Raw genomic sequence first — 16434 nt, 5'->3', positions numbered from 1 at the left:
TTGTCCTACTGAAAAAGCCAGCATTGGGATGGGAGTCAGAGCAGTTCTGTCAGGACTTCCAGTCCATTAAGGTCAGGGTGACCCATCATACTAGGCAAGGCCCAATCTGCCCCTCTGTAGGTGGGGTATGGTCTGAAAGGGCAGAGGTGATTTTTTTGGGACACAGGGACTTAGTAGATGGTCATCTTCAAATTCTACTCACAGGAGATTTTTGTCATTTAGATAACTCTGCTTGCTGATGGACAAAGCAATTATATTGCCTTCAAATGGGAATCAGGTCTTACTACTCTTAAAGTGTGTGCCAGTTGATTTGTTGTAACCATTGCGTGTACATGCTCCTGTCCCACGTAAGTGAAGCTAAAAGGGTCAGCTTTCACTGTAAGCAAACAGCTGCTGATTTGCCATGGTTTTGCTTCTAGTTATAGTGGGAGAGGAGTGGACACGCTAATTGGTTTCAACAGAACAACTCAGTAGTGCAACAAGGGCAGGGCAAGGGTGGGGCAGTAGCCCCAGGGCCAATTTTGGGGACATCAAAACATCAGCCCTTCAAAAAACCCATGCTCAGGAATCACAGCCAGGCACACTGCAGAGATCAGGCATTGGCCCAGGGTATCTGGAAAAGTGAAATGAATCTACCAAGCTGGAGCACAGGGCTTGGAGCTGGGCGATATCTGGGTTACACAGGCTCAGTGGAGTGCCTTTGGCAGGAGAAAGCATTTCTAGGTGTACAGGCTGTAAAGCTGAGGCTCCAGAGAGGAGTGAGATTTGCAGCATACTGTCCAACATCAGGAGAGGCACGGGGTCTCCCCCACTGATGTTTAAATATGGGGGATGGGCATCCAAGTGGGTAGTATGCAGTGTGACTCAAACCTTTTGTTTTTTTCAGATCTAGCTTCCCAGCCAATCTCAGCTTCATGGACACACAGCAGAAAGTACAAGGAAGCAGCTTGTCTGGGAAGGGAAGAGGGGACCTTCCATTCACACAGGGGCAACCTGTAGGTCTTTCCCATCTCTGACTGCTGACTCCAACAGAGGAGAGCAGACTGCTTGGCTTGGCTATTATAACTTCTCACCATAGCCTGTGGCATTAACAAAGTAGGTAATGCTTAGAACGGGAGTGGGCAAAATACAGCCCGCGAGCCAGTTCCAGCTCACCGAGGGATTTTATCCCTGGCCATGGCATGTGAGGCCGGTTCTGCTGCCCTGGGGTGTGCAGTGGGGCTGGGGCAGCACAGCACAGCAACCGGATTCAGTTTCCCAGCAGCCCCTGTGGCAGCAATCCTTCCTAGCTGCCACTGACAGTTTCAGTGCTGCTGGTGCTGGCCCTGGCCCCACTGCCTGAGCGCCCCAGCCTATCCACCTCACACCTACCACCACAGGCACTGGATGGAGTGGACAGGCAGGTGGGATGGGGCCACAGGTGGGCAGGGAGAGGGGTCCAGGATAATTATGTATCCTGCTTTTGTCCCCCACTGTCAAAATCACCAGGCACTCTGAAAACTGAGGCACAATATTGTTCATCTAGTTTTTGGGCTATTCCTAGATTATTTATAATCTCTAATTTAAAGGTTCTATGGTTACTCCTAATATCCTTTCTAATGACATTCTTCATCCACTTTGGTCAGAAGCCCGTCCCTACAATATTTTCTCCACTTGAGAAAATACAAGAGAAATGCTTGAGATACGAGATTCAGATAGCACGTGCACCTTCAACTTGCAGAAACTCCAAGCCTCCTCCACATTCACCAATTCCCTTGGTTTATCAAAGTTTGCCCATTTGAGATTGAGAACCTTCTTCCAAAGCAACTTTTGTTTATCAGTCCCAAGGAAAGCTTAGGAAAGGCCTCCGGTCCACTCCCAAGGTTACTTTGCTACACATGGTGAGTACACATGCCTCTACAACAAGTATTGAAACAAAAAGGGTATCAGCATGTGGAAAAATCTAGGGCTGCAGCCAAGAGACACACCAAGGATGAACTACTACATAAAATTTTTCTACGGACAACTTCACTCCTCATGTCTCTTCCTCCACACCCTCAGCATACCCCTTCCACCCAAAATAAATCTCATACCCCAGAACCCAGTTGTGTGTGTGCAGGCATCTCTCCAACACATGCAGAATGCCCACATTGGTACCTGAACTAGTCTATTACCCTCCAGTTACCTGGCTGGTTCCAATGGGGGACAAGCAGGCGGCCAGGCATCCTGGTGCCTCTCTAGGTTGGTAATTACGCTCTGTCTCAAAGCTGGAAGGCTGTCGCCAGGATCTGCACACAGAATAAAATACATTGATGTCAGCCTCAAAGCGGCCGTCACAAGAAGTCAACAATGGTATCTGTTAGCACACCAGCCCCAACTATAGTGGTTTCCTCCAATCCTACAGCCACCACTGCTTCACCTTGCATGGGAGGGGGCCAAAGAGTTACACACCTTACTGGGTACTTCCCCAGTCCATCCGGAAGCCTCTGCAACCCAATGGGTAAGAGCTCAGGGCACAGATCTGTCTCGTATAAAGCTTCAGCTCAGGGTTCACTGATACTTTGTAAGGATTCCCCCTCCTGAGGCAAGGCGTCATTCCAGAGTTCCCCACTCTGGTAATGCTTTTAGCTGCCCCAATGGGAGGGCACTGCTCTCCCAGCCTGCCCTGGCTACAAAATTCAGCAGGTAGAGGGGCTGCAAGCTAAAAGAAAGCAACTCTGCAAAGAATTCTAGTAGAGTTTAAAAAGAAACTGAATACTCACAGAGCCTCTTTCCATCCTCTGGGCTCTTGGAAAAGGCCTTGAAAAACTGGAAAGAAACAAGAGACGATGGGCTAGTCAGAGTGTTTAGCGAGCACTTCAAGGAGCTTGCTAAAACCTACAGTACAGTGAGGGGCAGTGTGGTCCAGCACGCAGGGTGCTGGAGTGGAATGCAGAGATCTAGGTTCTACAGGTGGCTCTGCCGCTGACCACCTGAGTGACCTCGAGCAAGACACTGTGCCTCCCTGGGTCTCAGCCCCCACCCCCCCACAACCCCACAGAGACGAGGAGGATCCTTACAATCCTTCAAATGCTTTGCAATCAAGAGGTGAGCAACATGATGTAAAAGGTATGGTCCACAAAGATCAATAAGAAAGAGATCCAGATTAGAACAAATTAACTTACACAATGTAAACTAAAAAAAACCCCAAAACCCCAAAGAGACCACACACAACTTCCAGGCACAAACCCATTCAGGACTCCATCTTGCCTTACAGCAAAAGTACTTGGGAACAAAACCCAAATCTTTGTACCCTGTAGGGCAAACATCCACTCTGGGTCTGACAGACTAAATGAGAAGGTGGAAAGAGGAGGAAATTCCAGGTTCAAGTTTTCTTTTCCACCATGTGCCAACCTTCCCACCATCAGCCCTCAATGTTCCCTACCTGGTGACTCTCAACAGGATGATGTCGGTGAATCTGGCCAGTAAAAATGCAGCATAAGAAGCGGCAGCCCCCTCAAGAATCAAGGAACCTATGAAAGTGTGTCACAGAGAAAACCCTGGGGCTCTATTACCCATATCCAGAATATAAACTTGAAGCTTTGTTAAAAGAAGTGGCTTGCCTTTGCAGATGTAAAGAAAGCCTTCTAATTGTAAGCTATGGAAAAATTAGGGCAGTGACACCTGCCTGAGTTTGGAGAGGGCCTGAAACAACTACACTAAGTGGTGTGGCCTGGCCAATATACCTTGCAAGATCCTTGGTTTGAAATAACCACAGTCACCACAACTGGTAACTACTTCGCTGCTGATGACTCCTGCCTCCTTCCTGAGGAACCAAATAGTGATTGCTATTAGACCACTAGCTGTCAAATCTTAGCTTCCACACCTGAGCAATTTTGTAGCATCAGGACACTTAACACTGCATCAAATGAATAATATCTACTATCAAATTAAAGAATAAAAGCCTGCGCGTCCTTCAATCCACATTTAACTCAATGAATGGCCACATTTGTTGATGTATCCGAAGCTGACACAGAACTCCTGAGCAGTGGGGACACCATGAAATAGGATGCAGATGTGTGCCACTGACTTGAGTCAAACTGGCTGCTGGTAACATGAGCATTGATTACAAGCCCCAGTCAGCACTGTGCTCTAACATGGAACAGACTGGATGTCCATGCAGCATTTGGAGTACTAGTGTGGACTGAGGCTCAACGGCCAGTTCTAGTGCACAAGATGCTGCACTCTGCATGAGGTCATGACAGTATGCTACAGCATCCAATTTGAGGAGAACATAGGGGTGGGCTGCTCTGACAAGTACAATCAGACAAATATGAAACTAAAGAGCCCTCCCAGCTACTACTGCCATGACCCTAGGGCAAGGAAGTAAAAAAGCCAGGCCTGCAAGCTCCCCCCATTTATAGAGGAGGAAGGGGAAGCAGTTTCCATTCTAGCTCCTCCTTCATACTGCCAGCTTGCCTCCCCTGCACCTCTCCCATCCACATTTTGTCCCAGTCTCCCCTAGACGGGCAAAAAAATGGCATGGACTGTCTGGATCAGAAAATGAAAAAGGACATAGTTGAGTGTCACTGGCAACTTGTTGCAGCCCAACTCTACCTTTCTTGTGTTCACCAAGCAGGGGTGGAGAAGGCAGGAATGCATATGGAGTATGCTGGGCAGGGGGGGGGCGGGGGATGGCAGGGGATTGCCTCTTCACAAGCAAGAGTTCCTGTCATTTCCAGGAAGCTCTGTAAGGATGCAATATGTGAAGATTTTGGGCTGCAGCAACTGAGGAAAGGACTAGGAAACAAACAAGACTCCCACCTCGTTTATAGCATTTTCAGCAGGCAAGAGAATTTAGGTAACAGACATCACTTTCTGGCATCTCACAGGTGGGAGAAGATCACTCTCCTGCATTTGCCAAGATGCCACTAAGACTTTCTTCCTGGTTCTTACATCTGGCCCAGAAGAGAGACACTAGGTTTTGCTGCAGAAGGGCTGCAGTGCATTGAAATGCAGAGGCTAAGAAGGCCTCAGGCTGGCAGAAAGCTTCATCTGGATGAGCTTGCTCCTGCTGTGGGAGGAGGGAGGTGGAAGGCAGTGCAGAAGGGAGGAGGAAGGTGTCAGCCAGCTCCCTGTCAGTTCTTGGAATTCACAGAGTGGGAAGGCCTCCCTGGACAAAAAACACCCAGCCCATTGGCTGGGGAAGCAGTGACATGCCCTCAAGCCAAAGAGGTCTGTGCTGTTGGAAGGAGGTTTTAACTCCTCCAGAGATAAACTGGGGGAGAGGGGGATAGTGCAGGGCTAGGGGAAGATACCAAAGGCAACCATGGTGTCCTAGGTTTAGGAGATTTCAGTCTTCAGCACACAGCAGCAACTGCAGCCCACACATGCCAGCAGGGAAGGCATGCTGGGGCTACCAGTGGAGATGAACAATTGAACTCCCATTTGGCAAGGAATCAGGAATGCATACAATTTAATACAATCTCAGTAAGACACTGGTCTCAGCAAATGTTTACCCTGCTTCTGGTGTGGAGCCTTTAAGGGGACAAATGAGAGAGGTTTATCTCCTGCACACCATTCTCCTGTTGTGCGCAGCCTACCCTCAGTACCTGCTGCCAGTCAACCCATGCTTCCTGCTGCAAATGCTGCTTCATCCAGGCTACCTGCACCAAACTGGCAGCAGTCTCATTGCATCTGGCAAGTGTTTGCTAAACAGGCTGGACTGGGAACAAAATCTGTTTGCAGAGGGTGGGTAGGTGGAAGCAGAAGGAGAGAAACAGACCAACCTGAACCGAGTGCCCTCACAGCACTGCCACTTCTGCAGGTGTTCCTGCAACTTTGAGAAGCTTTTCAAGATACCTATAAGCATTATATTATGGGTACAGAGGCAGCCATCCCTCATTCCTGGGGTATCGGTTTGAGGATCACTGCTCCAGCACCCAGTCTGCTCTCCCCCAACAGAAGTGGCCCAGTACTGCTCATTTAAATGAGGGCTCTTTCTGGTTTCCAGCACTCCACCTCATAGTCTCTAATTTCCTCCCAGCATAACTAACTTCCCCTTTGCCTGTATCCAGCACAGTGATTTCTCTGGGAGTCTGGATGGTGTCTTACTCCAGCCAAACACAAAAAAGGGGCTTAAGGTGCATTTTTCTCCGTCATTCCTTTCTTGGCAGCCAGCTCAACGATGGGGATTTCCCAACCAAGGCTACTGCAAGGTGGAGGCAGAATAGGTGCGCATAGATGTGCGAGGCAGTGATTGTAAGTAGCTGGGACTGGTACTGGCAATCACAAGGCAGAGAGAGTGGTTCTTCCCACACAACATGACTCACCCCAAGAGGAGTGAGAATGGACCCAAAGGGACTTGGGCTTTTATTGCAGACAATGACATACAACCAACCCCACAGGTGAGGAATGACTAGTGTGGGCAACGCTCATGCCAGATTTTGTTCAGTTAGGTGTGGATATGTACTGCTGGGGCAGGGAAGGAGGGAGGGGAGGAAGAAGGTAACACAAGGAGCTCTGCTGCTGCGGCACACAAGCTGAAAAACAAAACAGTGCCCAGCTCCACACCCAATTTATCTATATTGGGGAAATGAGTGGACTTTTAAACACGTTAGCCAATACGTGCAAGTTGACATGTTTTTTCAACAACACCTACCCTAGGCAAAGCCAGTCATGCAGATGTTCACATTAGTTTAAAGTGAAAAAGTTAACTCAATAGAGTGATGTTCTTGAACGTGTCTGACACTGTCTACACCAGGGATTCTCACCCAGGGTGCTTTTAAGGGTGTTGTGGTGTGCCATGTAACATTAGCACCATGGCATATGCAAACACCTACACATAATTCACAAGATAAACCCACAGTTTTTAAATAGGAATCCATAATGTCACAACCATTCTGTCCTGCTGTGGGCTTTCCAAGTTCTTTACAACAGGAGAACTGCTCTATTACATTTCTGTAATGCAAAACCCAATAAAAGCTAAATCTGGCATTTTTCGAGGGGCGTCTTGAGTCTGTTGAGGTTGAGAACCACTGGTCTACACTAAGCACCAAGGATTGTGTACAAATCTATTATGCAACAGAATGTTTTCATCTACACTGGGAAAGACAGTGTGATGGGAAAATTACAGAGGACATGTTTTCAGGGACAAAAAGGCAGGTTTTCATAGGCAGATACTTTAGCTACTTCACCTAGCTACTCCTCAGGAAGATTTTATGGTGAAGTCAGCGGTTGGTGGTCAGCATGGTACCTACCACACCTATGCATAGCCCAGTGATAACTATAGGCATCTTGTCTCCATTAGGCTTTTACAGCAGGATACCTAAGATGCATCATTTGACCATAAAAACAAAAAATACATTCTGTACTGCAACACTGAAGTCCTGGCTAGATAGCCATAGGAATCACCTGCCTTCAGGTACAGCTCAGCCAAAAACTATTGTGGACAAAGCCAGAAAGTAGTGTAGAAAGAACAGTGCAAGAAAAGTTCAAAGTCCTTCCTGTTTAAATAATCTGAGTAATCCCTGGAAACACAACATTTTTTTACTGAGGACTCTCACTGACACTGTCTCTTTAAATGAGATCTTGGAAGCAGCCCTGGCTTTGGATCAGGAAATGTTTGTGGCAGAGGCATTTTAAGATTGATAGACATTGTATTTCCCTTTGTGCCAGACCAGTCTACTTGCAGGGACTCCCTTAAAGGAGTACCAGGAAGGAAAAAAAAATAGGACATCTGCAACATGCCCAGGACAGTATTCTTGCTTTGTGTGTTCTTGTGCCACTCTGTAGGTAACAGCTAAGAATTAAAGTTAATTATGAAGGTTCTCCTTCCCTTTCTATTGAAAATTCAAGGCAATTCCAAGTTAATAAGGCATCTAAGAAGCTTTCGTTGCTTTGCTTATCTTGGATTGTGCTTTTGTTTGTGTAAGGAAAAATTAAAATTATATCTATTTACACAATTAGCTCCTGGGCATGGAACCAAGGGGTAGAATAGTAAAGTCATGGCCAAAAGCAACAGAGGCACCAGATGCCCTCAACACAGCTTGCAGTTGGGAACAAAATCTTGCTGTGGCCCTGTAGTACAAAGAGCAGAAAATTAGGAAGCTGGGTCACATGTGGTCACCCCCACAGTACTTGCGAAATGGCTCAGGGCATGTCCTCCATCATGGCTGGCTCTGCTTACCCTAATCCCTGCAGGGGCTGAACATGCCCATTGGATTCTCTGCACTCTGGGCCAGAAAGTAAAGAAGCACTGCTGCATAGGAATAAACACCAGCTGTGTTTCACCCCAGAGGCGGCTGCACTTCAGGAGGGAGCATGGGGAAATTTCTAGGTGCTGAACCTTGTTTGGAAAGCCCTCAGGAGAAGAAGACCCATAGTGTCACTCACATAGATGCAAGGTCCCCATTTATCTGAACAGCCAGAAAGGATAGTTCAAAGGAAACAGCTAAGAGAGATCACGAAAATGGCTCCCCTAGTCAGAAGGGAGACTGTCATACAGAGTGCCCAGCTAGTAGGCACTTTCAGTAGACTTCTCTCCCAGGACCTGGGGTCAGTACGGGAGTTTCCTGTTCCTCTGTCACAGCAGGCCACATACGTGTAACAGCTTGGTCACAAGGCAAGAGAGTTTCCTCTGCAGCTCCTCTTTAGGGGACTCTTCACATGCAAAGGATTCTTCTGAGACCTCCCTGCCCCATTCCTTTTACTTAGAAAAACATCCTAAATAAGTGCCTTCTGTCTGCTGAAGTGCTGAGATAAGCAGAGGACAGTGGAGATTTGAGATGGCCCATGGCCAATTACTGCTATTCAGCTCTGCTTTAAACAAAGCCAAAACACTATACAATACACAGACTGGGGACCAGAGCCATTGAAGAACTGATCAACAGAGACTTTTGGTTATCATGTGTGGGAAGTCACACAGGCTGAAGCACTGACACCAGGCAAACAGGCAAGGCTCTGCTTTCCACCAGCCCCACACCACCCAGCCAGTGCAAATTTTACCTTCAGAGTTGGGAATCCAGTTATTCCAAAATCCCCACACACTTTCTGATGGGACTCGTCGGCACAGTTGAAGGCACCAAGTACCACTGCTGGTCTCCATTCTGGAAGGACAGACAGGCATGGTTAGAAGAGCCAAATCCCCCCTGCATTCAGTGCAATTCCAAAAGCACCTAATATAAAGGAGCAACTGCTGACTCCAGGCCCAGGAGACCCTGTAAGAAGGGAATGAGGATGGAACGCAGCATAAGTCAGGACTTCCGGGGGCAAGCTTTTACCAGACGGCAGTTACAGGTTCACTGGTAACAGACGATTTTCCATCTACCCTTACCCCAACCTCACCCAGCAAGGAGCTCCAAGATACTCCAGCCCCCAGACTTTTGGCAGGAGTCTCCATGGGAAATGCTGGAATGGCATTAAGCCTGTTATAGCACTTCTACTGCTACCTGCCGCAGTTACAGAATACAGATACATGATTGTCAATGAATTATAATACTGTAGTTTCTACTAACAGAGGATAAAAGTGCTATATGAACAGAGCTGGCATTAGACCAATGGAAACCCCAAGCAGAAGCTAAGTCATGCCCCCCACCCCTTTCCTCCCACCCACATATTGAAAGACTGGTGGGGGCCCTAGGCAACTCCCCCAATGATTCATCCTCAAAACCAGCTTTGCAGAAGCACCCACTTGCAGATACAAGACATCTGCTTGACACTGTGCAGGCTTAAAGAACAGGCTCCTATTGGTGAGCAAAGCCAGTTGCTCTTTTTCAAGTATTCCTGTTCTCTTTCCATAGGGAACAAGAGCTTTACAAGTGTCAGCTATTCTCAAAACAAGAAAACACTGGTACCTGGATCCCCATGTCAGAAGCCAAATTCTTGCAGCAGTAGCAGCCACCTCATATGTTTCTAATGCTTCACACAAAGAAGCAACTTCAGCAGCTATTTAAGAGCACCAAGCAATTAAGCAAATAAGACACAAAGCCAAAAGGAGCATCCTACATGAATCAACCCATCTGATTTATATAGCAACAGAAATGCACTGGCTGCTGACAGGGTGACAACCCAAGGGTGTTGCTAGTGACAGAGTGAGTGCAGTGCTCCAAGACAGAACACTGCCAGCACAGATGGGCTCAAACCCTTCAGATTGTGCCACGACCTTTATGCTCCTGTCGGGTTGGGAATTCAGCCTCACTGGCCTGCCCTCAGCCTGCCCCTTCAGCAGCACGGCCAATAGGCCTGTGCGAAGCAGCTAGTATTCGCTTCGGATTTAGATTCGGCCGATTCAGGGGACAGTGATTCAATCTGGTGATTTGAATCACTGCCCCGATTCCATTCAGCCGAATCTGACTTGAAGATTCGGCTGCAGAGCCCCCCACGCAGCGTGGGGCAGTGGGGATCGCCTCCCCACCCAGCAGCACTCGGTGAGCACTGGGGCTTTTTTTTAAAAGCACCAAGAGCTGGGGGAGCGGGCGGGGGTGGGACAGTCAGAGGTGCTGGCAGGGGTCCCCCCATGGTCCCCTCCCCCAGCACCCCATCTCCTGCCCCTAGTACTTAACCAGTTGGGAGTCAGCTGCAGCTCCCTGCTGCAGCCACCGGGGACTGCCCAAATCATCAAAGCTCTCTGACTCTTTTCCAAAGATTTGGAGAGCTTTGAATTGATTCAGACCTTTAGACTGGTCCCCTGATTCCATTTGGATTTGGGGATTCAGTCACCGAATTGGGCTGAATCTCCTCCAAATGGAATCACCAACCAAAGCTTAGCACACTGCTAATAGCCAAGCTCCATGCTCATGCCACACATGAGGACTGACACAGGAACAGTACCGCATACTCTTCCAGCAGCAACAGCGGGCATTTGCCCTGCAGGGCTCCTCTCCAAGTTGTGCATGGCTTGGCAGTGTTCATGAGACCACTACTTGAGGGATCCAGTCCATGCTAGTACAGTATTCTCCGCTTGCTTGTAATGCAGCACCGCACAGGAGCCCCTTTTCAGTGAGGGTAGAGGGCAGCTCTGAGTAGCACATATTTCTCTCAGCATCTCCCCGGTTGTTCACAAGCCAGATACCCACAGCCCAGCCCCAGCATCCCTCCTCCACAGCCTGAGGATGAAGGCATCACAGCATCACTGCCCAGCTCCTGCTTCCTTTCTCTCAAACTGTCATAGTGCGAGTCTCTGCAGCCAGGATGAGTGCTGAGGTGTCCTCCCAGCCCCTCACATGGGCAGGCTGAGCTGATAGTCATGGGGAACAGGAGCAGGGCCTATCACGGGGGGGGATCAGGATGGCCATTTGGCCCAGGCCTCTCATTCATGGAGGGACTCAAATTTAGACTTTTGACGTTATCTCCAAATGAGGTTATACATACAGACACAGAGATACACTGACAGGATTGAAAGAAGACATTCATCATACCACTTTAAACTTGTGTCCCATTACTGGGCCATACCACCTGTACTGCACTATGAATTAATATTTTTTTAATATACCGGGAGCCTCAAAAAATGGAGGTGGCCCAGGCCTCTCTCAACCTCTGAGAGGGCCTGAACAGGAGAGGAGCTCTGTACTGGTGCCAGGGACAGAGCTGGGCAGGGAGCCAATGCAGAGCTTCTAATCCCTCTTTCTTAAACACTGGTTCTCAACGTCCTTGTATGCAGGAGTTGCGCGCGCACAACACTTTCTCCCCACATTCCCTCCTCCACATACCAAGGCCTGGCATTCCTCTCCTCGCTCTGGCCGGTCAGCTCCCAGAGCTGCTCCAGGCATCCCCCTCTCCTAATAATCCTGGACGTCTGAATGTAGTATCTGGAACAGGCAGCTTGAATCAGCCTCCTTTCTTGCCTTCTGAGGCTCTAGGGGGGTTATTTTCAGATGATGTCTGTTTGGAAATATCCAACCCTGAAAACTTGCAACTCAGCTTTTCTGAACTGCAAACCAAAGCCAGACCCTAGCAGGCTCCTCCCAAACATGTCACAAGGGGAAAGCATCTGGGGTTCCTATGAAAGTTTCCTCTGTTTGCTTTAGAGTGCATCTCTGTAACATTCAGAGGGATGGGGAGCTTGGCCACCTGTGGACAGCAGTAGGCAAGGGTCCAGAGGTGATGGCAGCAGGAGGAAGGCAAGTGGAGTACAGTGAAATCCTTCAGCTAGTCTTCCAGTTTCCTGCCACAGCTGTGTGACCCAGAGCACTTAACTTAGAGGAATACTTTCAGGGGCTGGGATGCTACTGGCCAGCCAGGCACACTACCACAACCACTGGGCAGGTGTTAGCACAGCTCTCGTTGAATGGCTACAAATAAAGATTGAAATACCAGCAGTAACAGGTCTTGGAGAGAGGGAAACACTAATTATTAGCACATAGGGGATCTGAGTTCAAAGGAACACCAGCTCTCATGTACCCAAATACTTATGATGCTACAGAAGTGCTGTGTCTGACACTGAATCTTCAGAAGCCATCTCATGCTTTTATCTCACTTGTGACCCCCAGGCAATACTCCAGGTACACAAGCGGCCAGGAAAGAGCAAAGTGTACATGGGCTTGGGAAGTGTCACAACCCTTCTCTGCAGGAGGTCATTTCTTCAGGGAAAAGGGAAGAAAAAAAAAATGTAGCTGTCTTTTAGAAAACATCAGTTAAGGAAAGAGCCTGAAATCCTTGGTCATCTATATATGTGCTCTGGGGTGGGTGAGGGTGGGGGGCACGTTTTCATTAGAGCGGCTCTAGGGAACCATTCTAATGAAAACACTCACAACATCTTATGTATTGAGCATCTCGTGCTTCAAAACGGTGATGGGGATGTTTAAGTAAACATCGTTCGATGAACTTTAGGTAAAGTGACCCACCACCATTTTGAAACATGGGGACAGTGAACACACACGATGGCGAGGATGTTGCAGCATTCTAATTAAAACACTCCAGCAGACTCGACATGTTCTAATCAGAATACAACAAAGCAGGTATCCCACATGTGTACAGGCAACTTTTGTTTTCATGGTCCAAAGCTCTGTGTCCCGGCCTGGTCTGGCCAGCCATTTGCAGGGAACTCAAATAGTGCTTCTGGGGCTTTGTGCTGGTCAGCCCAGAGGAAGCTGCTCAGCAGTGACCATTTATGGAAGTCCAGTGGCTACAAAACAGATTGCAGAGAACTAGGTTTTTCCTCCTGGTACTGGTCTGGCTCTTGTCACCCTAGAAACCAATCAGCCACTGACTCTCCCATCAACTCAGAATCATTTACAGCCACTTTGCCTCTATTTCCCCAGTGCAAAATGGAAATACTTCCCTTTTCCAAGATACATTTTGATGAAAGGCACTAAGTGCCATATATTATGAAGACAGTATTCTGCTTATGGAGTTGCCATCTACTCTGTGAGCCCAAGCAGACAATCCACAGCCTTGTAATAAGTCAGCCATAAAAAATAAACAGAATGTCAGGACCAGTGCAATGATGATCAGTTTGTACTGAATGGACAGGAGAGGGTAAGAGCCAGAGCTCATTCATGGAACTACTCTGGAAAAGGGGGAACCAGCAGGGTATCCTGGGAATTCAACCCTTCAGGGCATGCTAGAGCAGGGCTCTGGTGCTTGGAGCATTCACATCCTTCCCTCTATCCTCTCTCTGCAGAATCCCTAAGATATAACATGCCAGATCAGGCCACAGAGTCCACTGGCATCATCTCATTCAGGAGGAGATGCAAGGGCCTCCTACAAGCCAGCATGATGCACCACATTGGTACTAGAAGTAGGCCCAGTCAAGCACTCACTGTAGAACTGAACCAATCAGAAGGTGTTTCCCATCTCTTGTGGGATGCTATCAAAGGTGATGCCCAGCAAGACGCAGTCACTGAGAGCTTCCTTCCCATCCCCAAGGAATTGACCCCACATCAGTTCCCCTGCAATGTGCCTGTTCAGGTCATGCTGCTCACTGACACAAGCACTGCCTCATTCGGGGTTTGAAAAGTACATGGTCTCCCTACAAGGCCTCCCTGCCCGCCTGGGTGGCCCTGGGGAATGATACCACCGTGTGGGGAGGGACCTGGGACCCCATAGCTCAGGGGTCACTTGGCCTGCTGGCAGCTCAGCTCCTGACCATGGAGATGCAAGCAAGCTCTGCAAAAAAACAAAAACAAAAACAAAAACAAAGAGAACAGTGGGTTTTTAATAGTCACAATTGTAAACCCACCATTTCAATTTATGGGACTAAACCCCCATCACATGTACAAGCAGCCTAAAACTTTAAAACAGTTCTGAAGATCTGATACAAAACTAAAGGAATGAAAATAAGAAGTCTAACTGATTATTACTTATATGAAAGCTGTATATTCATTGCTTTATTTGTGCACATATAATTCTTTAAATAAAAAGCTGTCAGCATGTCTGTCAATCATATGTCATGCATTAGCAAGTGCATCACGAACAGGTCCAGGGAGGTGATGTTTCCCCTCTATGCAGCCCTGGTCAGGCTGCAGTTGGAGTACTGCATCCAGTTCCGGGTGCCGCACTTCAAGACGGATGTGCATAACCTTGAGAGGGTCCAGAGGAGCTGCTCATATGGTTAGGGGCCTGCAGGTAAGACCCTACAAGGAGAGACTGAGGGACCTGGATCTCTTCAGTCTCTGCAAGAGAAGGCTGAGAGGGGATCTAGTGGCCATTTACAAATTAATTGGAGGGGAGGGGAGCAGCAAGAAACTGGAGATGCTTTGTTTACCAGGGCACCCCTTGGAATAACAAGGAACAACAGCTACAAACTGACAGAGAGCAAATTTACGTTGGATATCAGGAAGAACTTCTTTAAGGTAAGGGGTGCCAGAATCTGGAATGGGCTTTCAAGGGAGGTGGTGCTCTCCTCCACCTTGGGGGTCTTTAAGAGGAGACTGGACAAGCACATGGCTGGGGTCATATGACCCCAGTGTTCTTTCCCATCCAGGGCAGGGGATTGGATTTGATGATCTATTGAGGTCCCTTCCAACCCTAACAATTATGCCAGCATGACGTGCTGCACTAGTACTGAAAGCTGGCCCACGGTTAGGCACTCTCTGCGGATTGAGTCAGCCCTGGCAGGTGGAGTGGGGGAGAAGTGTTTTCCTGCTTCTCATTGGGATCACCTTTGGGAGAATTTAGTTGAAAGCACAGGGCTTGCACAGCAGGCTGATTCCAGGCCCCCGCTTCCAGTGTGTACAAAAGGTTCAGTTCACATTATGTTAAGGAGTTTTGTGCATGCTTTTTTTAAAGCACACAAAAGAAAAAGCAATGCCAGCTGGAGTCAGGCTCCGTGCAAACCAGTGCTGTGCAAGCTGCCTTCACACTGCACAGTCCTGACTTGATACACCCTCCTGCTATTTCAGTCCGGAGCTGTCAGACAGCTCTGCCGAGGCCACTCCACCCCGACCTCCAGCAGCCCTGCTATTCCGGTTATTCCAGTGCTGGGCTCTTGTCCCAGTTTTGCCAATGAATCTCTGTTATAACCTGCAGAACATCCTCCTGGGCCCCTCCTGGGATACAGACTTGCCAGCACACTCACATGCTGACCAGCACGCATGGCAAGAGATATGGCAAGACTTTTAAGTAAGCAGAGATTAAAAATACTGGCAGTGTTGAGAGGGGACATATTAGATAGGACACAAAAGAGATGTAATATAAAACAGTAGAAGACAGACAGAGCAGGGGCCCCTTTCCAGCTGACCCAAGAACATGGGGCAATTAGTGCAACTGTCATGCAGCAATTTACAACTGATCAAAGGATGGCATCGAACAGTAAAATACAACACCATTAACCTGTAGAGGCCAAGAGTTTAGTAGGATTCAGGAGAGGAAGGGACATTTATATGGACAAGAACTTCCACTTGTGCTAGACAGGAAGAAATTATAAGGGCTATAAACCCTCACACTTAAGTGTACAAACCAACCAGTGCCCATCAGGGCTGGAAATCAATTTCCCCTAGGGACAGGCTGTTCTACAGTTGTCTACAATGGGGACTCCAGGTTCTTCCTTCCCAGCAAACAGCAGTAGCCCTGAGCAAAGCTCACTGATTGTTACCTGGTGCCAAGTGTCTTCATAACACAGGGATTATGAGACAGCAAAGCTCTTCTCCCACATGAGTACAGAAGGAATTTTATAAGGCATCATTGAAAGGTAGGTTGCATCCTCCCCTTTTCCCCCCAGCCTTCTGTGCAATCCTGAGAGCTCCCAAACATATCTATTTAGACACATCCCACTGCTAGCACCTCCTGCCACTCCTAAAGCATTTCTTTGGGTCATTGGTGTCAGCTAGCCCCTAAGCCCCTCCTTGCTCCCCGTAGCAGGATCACCGAGGCCGTTCTCCAGGGAGGTGCCTCTTCACTGTCCTTCGTGGCTATATGGCTTCAGCTTTGCGGAGTCTGTAAACAAGCCCTCCCACTGCCCCTGACTCTCAGCCCTCTGGCCTAGGAAAAGAAGCCCTCCCACTGCCCCTGACTCTCAGCCCTCTGGCCTAGGAAAAG

At 48.4% G+C, this 16434-nt stretch overlaps 1 protein-coding gene across 1 annotated transcript in view; it reads right to left on the bottom strand.

The window, feature by feature from the left end:
• The window catches only part of LOC109306960 (sulfhydryl oxidase 1-like), a 48966-nt gene that overhangs the window by 18716 nt on the left and 13816 nt on the right, over window positions 1–16434 (bottom strand). The window contains exons 3-5 of the mRNA XM_019530585.1: window positions 8965–9065; window positions 2742–2787; window positions 2165–2267 (exon numbers count right to left, since the gene is read on the bottom strand). Coding sequence (XP_019386130.1) covers window positions 2165–2267; window positions 2742–2787; window positions 8965–9065 — 250 coding nt within the window. The remainder of the gene's footprint in view (window positions 1–2164; window positions 2268–2741; window positions 2788–8964; window positions 9066–16434) is intronic.

Source organism: Crocodylus porosus, unplaced genomic scaffold (genome assembly GCF_001723895.1).
Source record: "Crocodylus porosus isolate Cpor-Errol unplaced genomic scaffold, CroPor_comp1, whole genome shotgun sequence".
Classification (NCBI taxonomy): Eukaryota; Metazoa; Chordata; order Crocodylia; family Crocodylidae; genus Crocodylus; species Crocodylus porosus.
This window is presented reverse-complemented; position numbering and strand designations above follow the sequence as displayed.